The 18,137-nt window shown below is 47.9% G+C and overlaps 1 protein-coding gene across 2 annotated transcripts in view; it reads left to right on the top strand.

Moving 5' to 3' along the window:
* The window catches only part of PCSK6 (proprotein convertase subtilisin/kexin type 6), a gene marked incomplete at its 5' end in the record, with an annotated part of 179,205 nt that overhangs the window by 141,112 nt on the left and 19,956 nt on the right, over positions 1 to 18,137 (top strand). Inside the window, 2 exons of one of the 2 annotated variants that reach the window (XM_080808818.1) lie at positions 12,138 to 12,317; positions 12,487 to 12,525. In XM_080808818.1, the coding sequence (XP_080664944.1) occupies positions 12,138 to 12,317; positions 12,487 to 12,525 (219 nt within the window). The remainder of the gene's footprint in view (positions 1 to 12,137; positions 12,318 to 12,486; positions 12,526 to 18,137) is intronic. The other variant, XM_080808819.1, reaches the window with a different exon arrangement.

Genomic DNA, 18,137 nt, shown 5'->3' with positions numbered 1-18,137 from the left:
AGATCAATGGAGTGATGATGGTGGCTTGTGTCTTGGGGTATTTGCTGGATCTGGGGAGCCCCCCCAGAGAGTTTTATAGCAGCTGCATAAAGCTGGGACCTCAGAGGCACAGAAAGTTAAGGAAAAAAAAAAAAAGGAAAAGAAAAAGAAACTGGCGGCAGAACACGCAAAACAAGTCCAACTCAGTAGTTACATTCAGGGTAGATAGTGCATTGGCTTCATTTGAGAAGACAAAAATTGTCATAGTAGACTTTTTAAAAATGTCTTTGCTGATGTATCAGGTGTGTTTCTCCCGCCCACCGGCCCCATTCTCCAATCTTCTCCCCTCCATCCCGTTGTAGGAGGCCGGCCTAATCACAGACTCTCTGCCTGTGGCTTACCGTTTAGTTCAGCCAAGGGGAAACGCCACAGGAGAATGGGGGGAGGAGGGAGATGTTTATTTATGGGGTTTTGTTTTGTTTTGTTTCCCTCCAGCTGCCCCCAGTAGCCAGCATCCGTCAGGGTCACAGCCCTGCCCTCCATTCGCCAGGAGAACATAGTACACGTAAGGGCTTAACACACTTTCTGTTGCTAGCCCCAATGAACCCCACTCCCCAAAGTTGCCGCTTTGTTGTGCTCCGCTCACACCTCTGTAAACAGCGTCTTTATTAAAGTGCCCTTGGATTATCCCAATTTAATTATGCTGTCTGCATCCTGCTGGGACTGACCCCTAGAACTCTAAGGAATGCTATCTGAGACAGAAAACACACACACACACACAAAACCCAGGAACATTAAAAACTAAAGCAGATGGGGAGAGACATACCAAACAAATACAAACCCAAAGAAAGCTGGTGTAGTTTTATGAGCGTCGGACAAGCAGAAATGTCAGGACAAAAGGCTCATCTTTAGAACGGAAGAGTATTACTACATCTTGATAGAAGATTTGGTTCAATTCTGACATGGCGTCACAATATAGAAAGCAGAAAACTGTTAAAACTACAAAGAAAGGGACGCCTGGGTGGCTCAGAAGGTTAAGCCTCTGCCTTTGGCTCAGGTCATGATCTTAGGGTTCTGGGATCGAGCCCCACATCGGGCTCTCTGCTCAGTCGGGAGCCTGCTTCCCCCTCTCTCTCTGCCTGCCTCTCTGCCTACTTGTGATCTCTGTCTGTCAAATAAATAAATAAAATCTTTAAAAACAAAAACTACAAAGGGAAAAAAAACTCACACACAATGTAGGAGATTTAATATGCTCCAAATATATTTGATGTTGCAACTGACAAGTCTAGTCTAAGGGGCCTGTTGGAGCACTGTACCCACCATCCGAAGAGTACAATTTCTTTTCGAGTGTTAAATGGAATATTTATGAAAATCGGCCACACAGTGGGCTCTTTGGCAAGCTTCAGCCTATGGGAGTATATAAACGCCGTCCTCGGACGTTACACTTAAGTTAAAAATCAAAATAAAAAGATAGCTAGGAAAAGCCCATACATTGGGAAATTGAAAACCGTTTCTAAATAACTCATGTGTCCAAGGAAAAAGACCATAATTTAAATGAGAAAATATGTAAAACTACGTGATGATAAAAATAGCACATGTGCAAACAAGTGGGATGCCAGCATGGAGTAATGGAGACAGAGAAGTTTGATGTGGTTTTGGGAATATAGGTGAGGTTTGGTGGGGTGAGGTCTGGAGCCAACGACCAAGCAAGAATTCTTGAGACGTCTTTGATGCAAAATTGTGGTTTTATGAAGCCACAAGGGACAGGATCCCTGGGCAGAAAGAGCTGCTGCCCCCGGGGTGGGGATGGAAGGGGTCAGGGGAGGGGGAATTGAGGGGTAGTTGATTCTATACTTGGGAGTTGGGGGAGATGAGGGAAAGGGAGGTTTCAAAAGGATTTTCATATGTTAAAGAAGACTGGCAGGATATCTAGAGCCCTTGCCATTGTCACATTCAGGTTGTTTTTCCCTCTAACAAGGTATTAACATTAAGATAGTTGGGAATTTCCTGGAAGGGTGTCACACGTGTCCACCACCCCCCAACCCAGGAGTGGAGGGTAGGAGGAGTTTGCATGGTGTCCGGTTGTGCTTTGTCCTCAGCCAGCCTTCTGTTCCCTCATCAATTTTTGGCCCTAACTGCATGTATTAGGAAGGAGGAAAGCCTGGAAATTAATGTGCTAAGCATCCAACTTAAGATGGTAGAGAAAGACCAGTAGCATCAATGCAAAGAAAGCAGAAAGAAGGAAATGTTGCTAAGAGCAGAAATTAATAAAATAGAAAACAAAGATATGGAAGAGAGAATCAAGGAAACCATAAATTGGTTCTTTGAAGAAACGAATAAAATTGATAAACCTCTAGGAAGACCAGTCAAGGCAAAAAACTGAGAATATATCATTATAGGAATGAAAACGAAGAACGTTATTATAAATTCTGTATACATTAAAGTTACTGGGAGAAGGTATGATAAACAACTTTGTGACCAAAAAAAGAGAGGAAGAAAGAAAAAGAAATTTGAAGGGAAATAAGCAATTCCAAGAAAAAAAAATACAACTTGGTAAAATTGACACACACAAAAATAAAGATTAAAATTATCCTCAGAAATTGTTTCTATAATTTAAAAGGAAACTCCAGGCTGGATAGATGAATTGGCAAATTCCACTCAACATTCAAATGGAAGAAATAACATCAATATTCCATAAACTCTTCCACGCAGTAGAAAAAAGGGAAACAGTGTATCCTTTATGCCAAATCCCAACAGCACATGATGGAGAATTTTCAGCCAGTCTCCGTCAAGAACCTATGAAAATTCCAAGTTCAATGTTAAGCAAAATCTGACAATATTTAAAAGGCTTCTCTTTGGAGAACCTGGGTGGTTCAATCAGTTTAGTGTCTGACCCTTGGTTTCAGCTTACGTTGTGATCTCGGGGTCATGAGATCGAGCCCCCTGTTGGACTCTGTGCAGGGCATGAAGTCAGCCTAAGATTCTATCTCCCTCTCTCTCCCTTCCAACCCTTAAAAAAAAAAAAAAAAAGTTTCTCGTTTCCTCCCTTTTTTTTGGAGGAGGGGGATTAAATAATTTTGAATATTTTATTTTACTTCCTTTATTGATCTCTTAGCCATATTCATGTGGTTACTCTAAGGATTACAATATGTATCCTTAATACATTACAGTTTACTTTGAATTATCATCACATGGCTTCACACTTCACAAATGTAAGAGCCTAAGGACAGTGTCTTTCTGTCCCCCCTCAACTCCCAACTTTGCACTATGATTGTGTCATATATTTTACTTCTGTATATATTACCAACTCCATTTTATAGTGATATATTTGCTTTAAGCAGTCTTTGTCTTTAAAAGAAAGTAAAAGAAGGAAAACCACTCTTTTTTGTGTATCCGCGTATTTCCATTTCTGGTGCTTTTTATTCTTTTCCGCAGATCCAGGTTTTTATCTGGTATCATTTTCCTTCTGCCTGAAGAATATCCTTTTTCATTTCTTATCATGTTGTCATGCTGGCTATGAGTTGGCCCAGGCTGGGTTTATTTCAGAATGTCTTTATTTCAACCAGTTTGATTTGTTTGTTTTTAAAAATGTATTTGTTCATTTGTTGGCACATTGAGTTTGACTCTGTTTTGAGGCAATCCTTGTGAGGTTTCCATGACTCCACCCAATCTTGAATGGTATTTTCACTGGATATGGAATTCTGGGTTAGCAGTGTTATTTTCGTGTTTGTTTTTTTTTTAAGATTTTATTTATTTATATATTTGGGAGGGAGAGAGACTGGTGGAAGGGGAGAGAGAAAGGAGAAAGGGAATCTCAAGCAGACTCCATGCTGAGTGCAGAACCCCACCTGAGGGACTCAGTCTCATGACCCTGAGACCATGACCTGAACCAAAATCAAGAGTCAGAGGCTCAACCCAGGCACTCCAGCGTTGGCAGTATTTTTTAAATGTCAGATTTCTGGAGTCCTGGGTGGCTCAGTTGGTGAAGTGTCTGACTTTGGCTCAGGTCATGATCCCGGAGTCCCAGGATCGAGCCCCACATCTGGCTCCCTGCTCAGCGGGGAGTCTGCTTCTCCATCTCCCTGTGCCCCTCCCCCCACTCGTGTTCTCTTCACTCTCGCTCCCTCTCCCTCTCTCAAAATAATAAATAAAATCTTTGAAAATATATCCGATTTTGGGCAACTGGGTGGCTCAATTGATTAAGCGACTGCCTTCAGCTCAGGTCATGATCCCAGAGTCCCGGGATCGAGTCCTGCATTGGGCTCCCAGCTCCACAGGGAGTCTGCTTCTCCCTCTGACCTTCTTCCCTCTCATGCTCTCTCTCTCTCTCTCACTCTCAAATAAATAAAATCTTAAAATATATATACATATATTATATATATATATATATTTATACACACACACACACACACACATGATTTTAGCACTGTAAAGATAATGTATTTTCCTCTGACCTCCATTGTTCTGGTGGGAAGTGTTTACGTTTACTGTGTAAGCCATGTTTACCTCTGAGCTGCCTCACATATTATGATAACATTTCTTTTCTCATATTGTACAAGCCAGCAGGTTTGCCATATACAAAATGAATGAACAAACAAAACGTACGTTTCCATATTCCAGCACACAGAGTTTCCAATCAGCTTTTGAGTACCTTACTACTAAATATGAAAAGACCCCCACGAGGACCACCAGACATTTGAGGGAATTATCCAGCATTAGAGAAGACACTTGGAGGGGAAAGAATAAGTCAGGCAGCAAAAGAAAACTTTAGAAAAACTATAATTGGTCGTATAAAATAGAAACATTCAGTTATTCCTCCCCCGAGTAGGGAAAATTCTAGTTATTCCCACTGTGTTTTCCTCCTGTGTATCTCCTTTACTATTCATACAGAACATTTCGGCTCTAACACTTCTAGTCACCAGGTGTGTGGTTTGGACCCACAACAAGCAATTCTTGGTCACACCCACCAGGGTTCCTACAATTTAACTCAATTCTGCCACCATCTACCCAGAGATAGTGTCCCATCCCACAGCTTAAGGGCTCAGTCCCACAAGACTGCCCACCACACCTACGCACTCACATCCCCTTCAGATGTCAGTATCAAGTTCAGGTTATCACCATTGCTTTTGACCCACCAGTCATAGATCTTTGTTCTAAAGAGCTCCTCTTGGGAGTCAGTCATAAATCTCAGGGAACTTACTTACACTCAACCAGTTCATTAAAGGAAATGATAAAGGGTACAGATACATAGATGAAGAGATACATAGGGAGGGTGAGGACTGGGGGTGCCCGGAGCAGGAGCTTCCATCCCTGCACATTTGGGGTGCATCCCCCTCCTGGTGTGGGTTTGTTTGCCCACCCACAAGCTCCCCAAACCACATACTATTAGGATTTTAAGGAGGCTTTCTCATGTAGGCATGATCAATTACTGACTTTATTTTTAGCCCCTTTCTAGAGAAGTGAGGGACGGGGCTAAAAATTCCATGCTTCTAATCATAGCTTGGTCTTTTTGATGACCAGAAGCCCACCCAGAGTCATCTCCATAGAACAAACAATGCTTAGGAATGTACAAGGTTTTAGGAGTCCTGAGTCAGGGACAGGGTCAAAGACAAATATTATAACAAGAGATGCTCCTACTGTCCTTCTCAATTAGGAAATGATAAGGTCTCAGGAGCTCTGTGCCAAGATCTGGACCAATATATAAATTCTGTTATCTCATAGGTATCCTCAGGAAGGATAAGAGGAAATATCTCATCTATAAAACAAGAACAGGTTTCTGCATTTTGAGAAAAGAGCATTGGGAGAACCAGATCAATGCCTTAATAAAGATTACAAACATGAGGCAAAAATTAGAAAGTCAACAGATAGCTTAGAAGACCTGAGGAAATCTCCCACAACATGAAATTGGAGTGGATTGGGGAAGAAGACACTAAATACCGAGAAAGAAATGGTGTTAACAGAGTGTTGGGGATACAGGAGGGGATGTGACCGTGTCCTAGGGAGGTTGTCATTGGATAGTGACTAATATTGAGAAACTAGGACATAGCACATGAACATTTATTTAATCAAGCTTGAAGTGTGAAAAGGTGACATAAAGGACTTCTGTCTTGGTCTCAACTGTGTAGCATTACTTGACTTGGCAAACTGTTAATTCATGACTTTGAAAAGGGTTAAAAATGTTTTAAAAAAAAAAGGTGGTATTTGAGCGTTTTCCTATCTCACCTCATTGATGCCATTAAGGAAGATGCTATTTTGTGCATTGCCGTGCAGGACAACGATTTTTCTTTACCAAATGTAGATTTGTTTCTACCTTTCACCTAAATGAATGCTGGAGCTTGGATTCTTAGGTCGTTTTCCTAGTACTGAAAATATCTTCTTTAATGGTTTTTATGACTACAAGATCGTAGGGAAGATTCTCCCATCTCCCCTGTCTTACTTTGGGCTCTGAGGGTAAGCACACACCACGGGGGGGGGGGGGGTTCCCCACACATGTGTTCACTCTTCCTTGTCCTTTCCAGGTAATTTCCTATATTCCCTTTATTTTCCTTTATTTTCCTCTTAGTTGCCATAAGGTGGACCTAAAGTGAATTTTTAATTATGTGTTAAATTTATTGAGTAAATGTTGGGGTTTCTCTCCATGTGTGTATAATACATACATATGTGTGTGGATAAATACATATACAGATACAGTATTTTATATAATAGCTTTATTGAAATATAGTGAAATAGAATCCACATACCATAAAATCCCCCTTTAAAGTGTTTTTGTATATTTTTATAAACAGAGGGAGGTGAGCCTTTTTTATTCCTTCCACCAAAACCTCTTCATGAAACTTTGTAAACTTTCTAAGTCAGGTTCCCTGGCTCTTACAAGGAAAAAAAACCTTTTACTGGGGGGTGGGGGGGGTGGGAAGGGGGAGACTGAAAAGTATTTCTTGATTTTTTTTTCTTTAGACCTCTCTTTCTTTACTATGTTTTGACTAAAGAATCGCTCCCTGCATGTTTTCAATGTAAGGGGTGGGAGGGAGGATTAATAAATTCTTTATTGTTAATAACTTCTTATGGCCAAAGAAAACTCAAGAATTGAGAAGTATTAGCTCAGAGTCCTTAGCCTCACAAAACCTTGTCCCCACTTCTACCCTCTTTTGTCTCCAGTTGTAAATTCCCTTCTGGAGGATTTCTAACGAGGATTTCTAACAAGGATTTCTAACGCTTGATTCAAAACACCGGGCAAGAAAAGCTTTGTGATGGCTGGTGCTTTCCTATTGGCAACTTCGACCCTAGGATCCCTTAATGCTGGTTCTTCCTTTGAATAATGGGAATAATCCTGTTTGTTCATTACCAATTCAATTCTTTGAGGGGAAACGCTGCACTGAAGATAGTGAATGATGATAAAGCCATTTATTGGCATTAACCAGGATTACCGTCCGCCTCTCCCACAATTATTGTTGCCCGGGCCTTTGCTGGTGACATCTGGAGACAGAGTCCTGGCAGTGCCCGCCCCAAGTGGTTAAGCAGGTGGATTTGTCATTCTTTCTTCTACAGTCTCAGGAATCTGATGGAAAAAGAAAAACCAAAGAATTTGGATTTGGATGTCTTTGAAGACGCCCCCTCCTGGAAATTAAGGATTTAGTGGTACTGGTTGGGTGTTTGTCAGGGTAAACTTGAACAGGCATGTCGGGTGTCTTGAATAGTAAATAATAGGTTCTAGTTAAATGCTTTGACCAAAGCAGACTGACATTTTTAAATCCTCCTGCCTCAGAAGGCAGTTCCGTTGAGGGCTGTCCTTCTACTTTTCTGTGGTTCTCTATACCCATGTGAGTCATCTCCCCAAAGTGAAAGCAGACTCGGGATGGTGAGCATGGAGGGAACCGGCCCTGGGACCTGGTCACCCATGGGGACTTCTTTTTATCTCCCTGGGTCCCTCTTCATGTGACCAAGGTTATGGCACTCTTTGTAATTGCAACCTGGAAACAACCTAAATGCCCATCAGCTGGGGACCCTCAAGTAAATGACTCAGCATCTCTCTGATTCAGTGATGGGAAGGTCACCAAGATGCATTGTTAATGGAAAAAGCAAGGTGCGGAAGGTTCTATCAGGTGTGTTAAAAAGGGGGACAGGGCAGAACATATGCTCCTATTTGCTTGGCTCAGTTGGTTGAGTGTCTGCCTTTGGCCTAAGTCATGATCCCAGAGTCCTGAGATTGAGTCCAGCATGGGTGGGAGGATGGGAGGGTTCCTTGCGCAGCAAGGAGCCTGCTTCTGCCTCTGCCTGCCGCTCCCCCTGCTTGTGTGCATTCCACTCCCCCCTCTGACAAATAAATAAATTAAATATTTAAAGAAAAAAAAAGAATAATGGGGTACCTGGGTCACTCAGTCATTGAGCGGCTGCCTTCAGCTCAGGTCATGATCCCAGGGTCCTGGAATCGAGCCCTGCATCAGGCTCCCTTTTCCCTGCTCAGCGGAAGCCTGCTTCTCCCTCTCCCACTCCCCCTGCTTGTGTTCCCTCTCTTGATGTGTCTCTCTCTGTCAAATAAATAAATAAAATCTAAAAAAAAAAAAAAAAAGAATAAAATGCCTCCGGAAGGATAGATACATAAGAAATGAGTAACGGGGTCACCTGTGGTAAGTGAGACAGTGGCCCGGGGATGGGGCTAGAGGCAGACTGCTGTATTCCCTTTCATACGTTTGGAGTTTGAGCTATTTGTATTTATTACTTATTCAGAAACATAAACCAAAGCCCTGAGTACCAGAGATTTTTAAAATGTTTTTTTCTTTGACTATACAGCCACTTTTTTTTTTCATTAAACTAAATTTCTTCTTAAATTATATATGCTGAAGCAAAAAAAAAAATCAAATAGTCCCCAAGGGAATACAATAAAAAGTGAAGTCTCTTTTCTGTTCCTGAACCCTAGCCTCCCCAGCAGTGTCTACTGCTGGTTTCTTGAAATTCTTTTTTTGTCTTATCCTTTCAATTTATTGAGATATGACTGATACCCAGCAGGGTCCAAGTTGATCCGCGTACAGAATAAGGACCTCACTTACCTCTACTGCACGATAGTTATGATGAAGTTTTAGAATATAGGTGAGGTTCAGTAGGGTGGAGTCCGTTGCTGATGACCGAGAAAGAATTCCTGAGACATCTTTCGTGCAAAATAGTGGTTTATTAAAGCACAGGGACAGGACCCGTGGGCAGAGACAGCTGGTGCCCTGGGGTTGTGAGGGGTGGCAGGTTCTGTACGATGATGCGGTTGGGGGAGGTAAGGAAAAAGGGAGGTTTCAATAGAACTTTCCTAAAGAGACCTATAAGATACCGGATGCCTTGAGACCTTGTCATTGTCAAGATTTTTCCCTCTAACAAGGTATTAACATTAAGATAGTTGGGAGATTCCTAAAGAATGTCACATTGGGGGGCGCCTGGGAGACTCAGTGGGTTAAGCCTCTGCCTTCTGCTCAGGTCATGATCCCAGGGTCCTGGGATAGGGCCCCGCATCGGGTTCTCTGCTCAACAGGGAGCCTGCTTCCTCCTCTGTCTCTCTCTGCCTGCCTCTCTGCCTACTTGTGATCTCTGTCTGTCAAATAAATAAATAAATAAAATCTTTAAAAAAAAAAAAAAAAGAATGTCACTTATGTCCCACCCAGGACTGAGGGTTGGGGAGGTTGCCGGGTGTCAGCCTTTTGCTTTGTCTTCAGCCAGCCTTCTGTTCCCTCATCAGTGACACACTTAGAGAAATAATAAGTTTAGTTAATATCCATCGTCTTATAGAGACATGCACACACACACCAAAAAAAAAAAATTTTTTTTTGTTTTTTTTTTTCCCCTTGTGATGAGAACTTTTAGGGTCTACTATCTTGGTTTCTTGGAATTCCTTCCACTCTCCCTCCCTGTGCTGGGTGCGTGCTGATCCTGAGCTCAGAGTGGCCTCTCTTGTTTGTCCTACCAAAGCTATATCTGAAAATGCAAATCTAATTTTAGTGGCAACACCCCTTGGTGGGTGTTTCTGGAGCCACGCTAGAGGGTGGAAACAGATCTTGACTCCAATGACAGCTTACAGAGCCTTGCTCCCTATGTGTGGTTCTCACGCCTCCCTCCCCCTCCTTCATCAGTTCCTTGCCCTGCAGTTAACGTGCCCAGCTCCTGTGTGGTTTGGAAATCTGGCTCCAGTCTTGTCTCCGGAGGTTGAGGACGGATGATAATTCGTAACCAGGGGCAGTGTTCACACCCACACCCATGCCAAGTACTTCTGGTGGCCTATGGACTATGATAGGAACGCGTTAGGGAAAGGGCCAGGGAGCGTCTAGAAGAACCAGGCCCTTTGGAAGTCGGTGTCCTAGGAAGTAGCTTAGGAATGTGTTTGCAATTTAAAGGACCTGCCTCCTCCAGCCCTGGCCAGGCCAGGAGAGGCCCACGTGGATGCAGGGCCTAACTTGGGACAGCTTGAGGGCTGCAGGCTTCGGGGCCTGGGACCTTGGTTGGCTAGGGTGTGACTGTGTGCCACATGGTATAACCCAATCAGCATCACACACCACTTAGAACAGCATGGCGGGGGGGTGTGTGGCCTGGTATGCGCAGGCCCCTTCTGCCTCTGGCCTCCACTAGCACCTTGGACAGGATGGATCACAGCCCATAGGCTTCTGGAGTATGTGCGCAAGCAGGAGCCACCTGTTCTAGGATTTCAGGAAAGTAAGATATTCCTGGAATTCAAACAAAAGATCCAAGTTATACCAGCTGAGCTGCCCATGTTGCAAAGATAGCATATAGGGGCGCCTGGGTGGCTCAGTGGGTTAAGCCTCTGCCTTTGGCTCAGGTCATGATCTCAGGGTCCTGGGATCGAGCCCCGTATCGGGCTTTCTGCTCAGCAGGGAGCCTGCTTCCCCCTCTCTCTCTGCCTGCCTCTCTGCCTACTTGTGATCTGTCAAACAAATAAATAAAATCTTAAAAAAAAAAAAAGATAGCATATAGCCAGATATCTAAGGACAGATGGCCCGCCATTCAGAGCCAAGAAGCGAAGTGATAGGAGCAGAAGTGACAATAAAAACACAAACCAACAGCGAAGAATCAGAGCTCATTTCTCTCACCTAAAGCGTTCTGATGGCCAAGAGCCCCAGAGATAGAAAATAAGGAGGAAAGACAGAGATTTGTCTCTGTCTGACACAGACGTGGAACTGGCAAAGCCACTGTCCTCAGCTTGGGTCCCAATGGCCGGTCACGAGGGTTTCCTGGAGGGGCTCCACAGCTGGATGGCTGTGTGTTGGGCTGGAACCATGGTGAGTCCATGCTGGCCACAGTGGACCCCAGCCGCTCATTTGCACAGGAGGGACAGCAGTGATCTCCTCCACGTGGTCTCACTGCTCTGACCATTCAGGGACGCAAGAGTGAAGCCGGAGAGGCCAGACCTCTGGCCTGCACCTGGGCCGGCCCTGCACACCAATCTAATTTGGCTTCTGACCTACTTTTTAATATCCCAGGTTTCACCTGCACACTGCAGTCGAGGCTTCTCACTTCTCTTTACCCCTGGGAAGACCTAGCAGCACAGGCCATCATTCCCACGTGGAGGTGGATGGCAGGGTGGGGTCCCTGCTGCCCCCGCCCCATCTCTCCACCCCACCCCATACATGCTCCATGTACCCTGTCCTTCCCATGCCTCTCATCTCCCCCCACATAGTCTGGCATCTGTGCCATTCATCCTGCCATTTTTGAGGATGTCCTCCCTGCACTCGGTCTCTTGGGACATTCGGGTTTGCACTACTACTGTCACCTCGTCCCCCTTCCCTGCCCACCTGGCCGGGCTACACAGGAAGGAGTCCAAGACCAATCTTCCCACGGTCTGCGGTGAGGGCTCCTAATAGCAGGACTCCTTGGTGTAACCCAGCTGTCCCGTTTGGAAGCAGATGGGGCAAGGCTCAGGGCCAGGCCCCAGATCTGCTCTCTGGGGATGGGGGGAGACCAGTCGAGGGAGGTACAGTGAGACCTGGGGACAGAGAACACGGCCTGGGCAGTCATGGTGCATCCCTGGTCATCGGGTGACTAGGAAGGAAGATGGTGGGTGCAGAACCCTGTAGTGGGAGCCCCATGCCTCGCACTTGGGCCAGGCCCCTCAAGAGCTCTCTGGGGGAGGTTTCAGGCTGGCCAGTGACTCTGGGCTTGGTGCCTTTCAGGGAAATTGAAGGAATGGAGCCTCATCTTGTACGGCACTGCTGAGCACCCATACAACACCTTCAGCTCCCATCAGTCACGCTCTCGGATGCTGGAGCTCTCGGCCCCTGTGCTGGAGCCCCCCAAGGCTGCTCTGTCCCCACCCCAGACCGAGGCTCCTGAGGACGAAGAGGACTACACAGGTAATGAACTTGTAGCCAGAGGAGATGGCCAGGACAGCCTCTGAGTGTTGGTTTTCCACTGTGGCTCTTAAAGTGTGGGACCGTTCCTGGCAAAAGGTGGGGATTGTGATGGTGGGTCTTTCTTCTTTCCTGGAAGTTGTAATAATGATGGTAATTTGCACTCACACAGCTCCTTCCACCCACGGCTCTCCTAATATTTTACAGACCAGTAAGTATGCTTCAAACCAGTAAGTATTCTCCAACCTTCTCAGGCCGGGAAACAGAAGGTTCTATATGCCCAACCAGAACTGGGACTTGCCCCCTGGCTCATGGGCCTTCTCCTGAGGTCCCATCTCATCCTCAAAATCTCTTGTCTCATGTCTCAGCCTCCTGACCCTCTCAGGTCCATCCACTTTCTGTCCCTATAGCCAGAAGGTGGGAAGGATGCAGGTCTTACTAGACCCGGGAGGGTTGGGTTGAATGAACATAGCCAGGAAAGAAGCTAGCCGTGCAAGTCTTGACTGCCCTTGAGGGCTGGGATGATGGCCCAGGAGAAGGTCTCAGGACCTTATGTCAGTAGATACCAATGTCACCAAGAAGGGGTTAAGCATCTCACAGGAAATAAAGATGCCTTGCATGAATCCCCCTTCTCCAGCCATACCGTTGTCAGCGGGGGAGCCCCTTGGCTCTGGACCTCCAGCCCCCTGCACGGAGACAGCAGCCTGGAGAATGGCTTCAGACTTTCGGAGCCACTGGGCTGGGCACAGTCGTGATTAGCATGTCAGTTTCCTTTCCCTCTGAACCATCCCACGGTGATTTGTGAAAAACCAAGTATTTCTGGTTGGGCATATTTCCCTTAGCTAAATATTCCAGCTGCTTGATAAATGATGGGTGATATCTAAGGATATTGATGTTTTGAGTTATCTAATAGCTTCTGAAAAAAGAAAAGTAACAAAACAGAGAATTCCACTGATACATGCCGAGCATAAATTACGGTTGATTCAATTTTAAATTTCTTCTGCCGTTCCTTTAAAATGGAGCATTGAATTATGTATGGACTAACCTGCTGTTTCCCCCTGTGATTTATAAGTGGTGGCAAGAATCAGTAATTATTAATAAAGGTCTGATTTTTTTTTCTTAAAATCTGCTACTGACTCTAACCTTACACTATCCTGGAATCTCACAAAATAGGGTGCCCTGCGCCACAAGCGACTTGTGTTCCCCAAGCCCCGCCTGGATGGATAGAGGGCATCTCCGTGGGAATAGGATGTGTTCCAGACTCTCAGGGAGGGTCCCTACAGTCTTGGGGCAAGTGAGACGGGCAGGCCAGTCACAGCAGGAAGAGCCAGAGACAGGGAAGGGGCAAGAGAGGGATGAGATCAGGAGGATGCTGTGGTGTGGAGGTTGGTGAGAGAAGAGGAGGAGGGGGAGAAGAAAGGGGGGGAGGGGTGGGGGAGGGGGACGGAACAGCCGTGTTAGATACCGCCGTCAAGGGCTTGTGCAATGGGGCTGCCCATCCGTGGCTCTCGTGGAAGAAGCTGCGTCACTGATGGGCCCCAGTGCCGAAGCTCAGAGAAAGAGAGGGTGATTTTGAAGTGTCCCCATGATTATGATGAGCTTTCTGCAGTTTTAGCGGAGGTAAGATGGGTTGAAGCAGCAGTTTGCAGGGGTGCTCACCTGGGGGGAGAGGGTTCCCAAGGAATCTGAGACCTGGCTGCAGACAGAGGTGCGTGGGGATGAGGAGCACACCCTGCTGGTAGCCACTACCACCCCCATCCCCCGACCGAGGGCCCATGCATTGGGAAGGAGTAGGGAGGTCCGACGGAGCAGTGGTCCCGGGAGACAGCAACAGGGGGTCCTGGACAGCCCTACAATGGGGGGCAGAGATGGGGGGCCGGTGCTCCCAGGGACAAGAGATGAAGGACGGGAGATGAGCAAGGGGCAGAGACAGAGTCCAGCCTCCCCGACTGCCGTGACGGTGATGGTGTCTGGTGCCTGGTCAGAGCTGGCAGGAGAACCACCCTGGGAAAGGGCGGCCATGATGCCGACGGCCGTGGTCATATTTTCAGTCAACATCGTCCCTGGGAACGGGGATGGAGGAGGTGGCCATAGGGATTTCCCCGGGGCCATGGCAAGTGGAAATCCACAGTAGTGGTGGAGTCTGGGATTCCTGAAGTCAATGAAGGTATGGAAATCCAACAGATTTTAATCTTTAAAAGGTAGGGCTAGGAGATAGAGAGGCTGGAGGGTCCCCCGGGAGGGCAGGGTAGTAGCTGCATGGCTGGGTAAGGTGCCAGGGAACCGCGAGTGGCTGCGTACTTAAAATGGAGAACCTGTGGTGATGGCCTGCCTGCTGGGACATGAGCTGGAGGCCACTGGAGAGCACCAGGCATGCCAGTGAGGGGGGCCACCCCAGAGGCGGCTTCAGCAGGTCTGGGGCAACTTGGAGGCTGTGCCAGGATGGTGGCAGGCCACAGGGATGGGCTTGGGCTGCTCTAGGAGAGTGGCCTTGAGGGAAGGACAGAAGGTCGTGAGGAGGAAGGGAAGCCTCAGTTTCAGGAAGGGAGGGCATGTGGGCTGAGGACGGCTCAGGACAGTGTAGTCAGTCACGCAGCGCCGAGGGGAGCCAGGAGCCCCCGAAGCCTCTGTCTGGACGCATTCCAGGACAGCTCAGCGGGCACAGGGGAGTTGATAATCAGGACGCATGGCATGGCCAGTGCAGCACTGTGTGGGTCACAGACTTGGGGCCATCTGCGCTTACCTAGCAGAGCCAAGGCCAGGGTCACAAGCTGTCAGGAGGGCAGGCTAGACCTGCAGTGAAAGGGGTCTGTTAGTCTCTTCCTCACCTCCTGTCTGCAGTCAGCCACCCCCTGCCCCTTTCCTCCACCTCATGTCCGGTGGTTTGCCGGCGAGGTCCTAGCACACTTTTCCTGGACGACACGAATGGCAGGGGACAGATCGGGATACCTAGCAAGTCCTCCTGTTCTGGATACTGGTCTAAGCACCACCTGATGAGAAGGGCCTTCTAGAACTCCCAAGCTGCTTTGTAACATTTGCTTGTGGGGCTTTTTGACTTCTGGATTTTCTCCCCAAAAGATTTAAGGTAGAGATTCCAAATAAGCCTGTGTCATCGTAACACCCATAACACCGTGTAGCCGGGCGACCGAGGCTAATCAGCTCGTGAATCGCTCTCCCCTCATTATCTGGAGCCTCGGGAATATATGCTCACCCAGGGAACGTGCTCCAGCATTCTGAAAAAAACACGGGCAATCTTAAGGGTGATGGAGTGAGTAGGAGAAGACAGCCAAGATGATTGAATCCAAGAACACTTCATTAAGAGGCGAATCTCAGGGGTGCCTGGGTGGCTCAGTGGGTTAAGCCCCTGCCTTTGGCTCGGGTCATGATCTCAGGGTCCTGGGATCGAGTCCCACATCGGGCTCTCTGCTTGGTGGGGAGCCTGCTTCTCTCTCCTCTGCCTGCCTCTCTGCCTGCTTGTGCGCTCACGCGCGCTCTCTCTCTCTCTGACAAATAAATAAAATCTTTAAAAAAAAAAAAAAGAGGCGAATCTCGATATTGGGCTTTTTTTTTAAAGATGTTATTTATTTGTCAGAGAGAGTGAGCACAGGCAGACAGAGAGGCAGGCAGAAGCAGAGGGAGAAGCAGGCTCCCCACCGAGCAAGGAACCCGATGTGGGACTCGATCCCAGGATGCTGGGATCATGACCTGAGCTGAAGGCAGCCACTTAACTAACTGAGCCACCCAGGTGTCCCACGATATTGGGCTTTTTGAGACAACTCAAGTAGACAGCCAGACTAGAGGGAGTTTATGGAGACTCATCTAAGCATCCTGCCCTGGGCAGTGTCTTACCAAGCTATTCACCGGGGGCTGCACACAGCCGGTCAGCTAGACCCCCGGTCGGGTTTTGTTGCCTTCACTGTTGGGTTGATCCCAGCCTTGCACGGGGCTCCCTTGGGTTATTAACCGACCTCTCCACCACAGAGGGCCCGGGAGGGAGGGAGAGAGTGAAGTCCAGTCCACACACACCATGAACCGGGCCTTCCCCAAGGCTGTCCCTCTCTTGGGACATTCTAGAACATTCTGTTTGTGAATATTTCCCAATTTCCACCCATATTTCTTTTTTCTTTTTTTTTTTTTAAATTTATTTGACAGAGAGAGATCACAAGTAGGCAGAGAGGCAGGCAGAGAGAGGGGGAAGCAGGCTCCCTGCTGAGCAGAGAGCCCGATGTGGGGCTCCATCCCAGGAACCTGAGACCATGACCTGAGCTGAAGGCAGAGGCCCAACCTGCTGAGCCACCCGGGCGCCCCTCCACCCATTCTTCTGTTATCCATTCTCTCACTCTTTAGCCACCCAGCTGATATTGATTGGGTACCTGCCCTATGCCACACACCTCTCTAGGTGCTGGGAATATAGCAATAAACACCCTAATCCAGTCCCGCCTCCTGGGGCTCCTGTCTCCCATGCCAGGATAGAGTGGGGAAATTGTTCCCTCTCCTCCCTGTCCCCTGCCAATGTCCTTAAGACCGCAGACATTGTTTACTTCATCAAGCAAGACAGACCTGCTGGTTCCCTTGGATTTCTGGGGGAGAAATCACTGTGGTCCTAAAGGTAGTATCCTTGGGGCCACTGTAGGAGGGGCTGGGTGGGAAGGGCAGAGCCCAGGAGTCCAGTTCCTCTGTGTACTCAGCGCTGTGGGTCGTAGAAAACAAGGCAGCAGGAAGCAAGGCTTTCTGAGGCTCTCCCCCGTGAATGACCTGGAAGAAGGTGGGCAGGAATCAAATCAAAGGAGAATTGACTGCAAAAGAAGCCCAGCAGTCTGGAGCTGGGGAAGGAAGGGGGGTGAGGGTAGGCTCCGTGATAAGCTTCGGGCACGGCAGGCCGAGTGCTTGAACTCAGACTGGGGCCACCGACTGCAGAGCCCTCCCCAGCCCAGCCCAGCACGAACACAGCCTTGAAAGGGGTTCACAGTGGGACCCACAATGAAAACTTTGGAAATATCAACAACAGTAAACCTTCGGGGAGGGAAGCAAAATAAACCGGGTCTAACACTAGGAAGGTCTGCAGGCCCTTTAAGGACGAATGAAGAGGGCTTTGTGCACCTCAGCAAAGACCCATTGTGGGCGGCAGAGAATGGGGACTTTTGTCTCTGCCTGCATCCCCATGAAAACGCTGGTGGCCAGCAAATCACCTCTTCTTTGCTTCTGAACTCGCTCCCCACCCCTTCCAACAACTCGAACCTTACAGAAGGCTTTTTTTTCTTCTAAAGACTCAAAAGCCTTCATAATACCCTGCTGGGTCCCTCCCCACACGAGGAGGGTTTCTGGAGCCATTGCCCAGAGCCGGGGGACCGGGGTCAGGGGTAAAGTGGCGGAGGGTCCCACCACAGTGCTGTTCTGCACAGGCTGTGGTCACGTTCTTCAGGCAGGGTGAACAGGACACCTGTGGACCTGCCCCACCCGGGCCTGAGGGCACTCGGCATTTCCTCCCGCCAGGCTTGCTAGAGGGCTGCAGAGCTCCCCGCTTGGCTCTCCATCGCAGGCCCCAGAGTCAGAACGCGGGGATTGCGGGGACTTGGGGGGAAGAGAGGGTGGCCCACCGCAGAGGCCAAGAGGGAAGGAAGCTGCAAAGGTTTGCAGAAAAGGGCCCATCCCGTCCCCGCTGAGGGACAGCCGCACCCCGTGGCGCTGAGCTCACAGATCCATCCTGTTCCCACCAACGCACGCAGGGAATCCTCTTCTCCACCCTTCTTGCTTAATTGCCTTCCCATCATCACTGCCTGGTGGCAGCTTCCCTCATGCCCTTGGCGCCCCATCCTGCGTTGC

The sequence above is a fragment of the Martes martes genome (genome assembly GCF_963455335.1).
Source record: "Martes martes genome assembly, chromosome: 7".
Taxonomy (NCBI): Eukaryota; Metazoa; Chordata; class Mammalia; order Carnivora; family Mustelidae; genus Martes; species Martes martes.
Note: the sequence above shows the minus strand (reverse complement) of the source record. Positions and strands in the feature narration are given on the sequence as shown.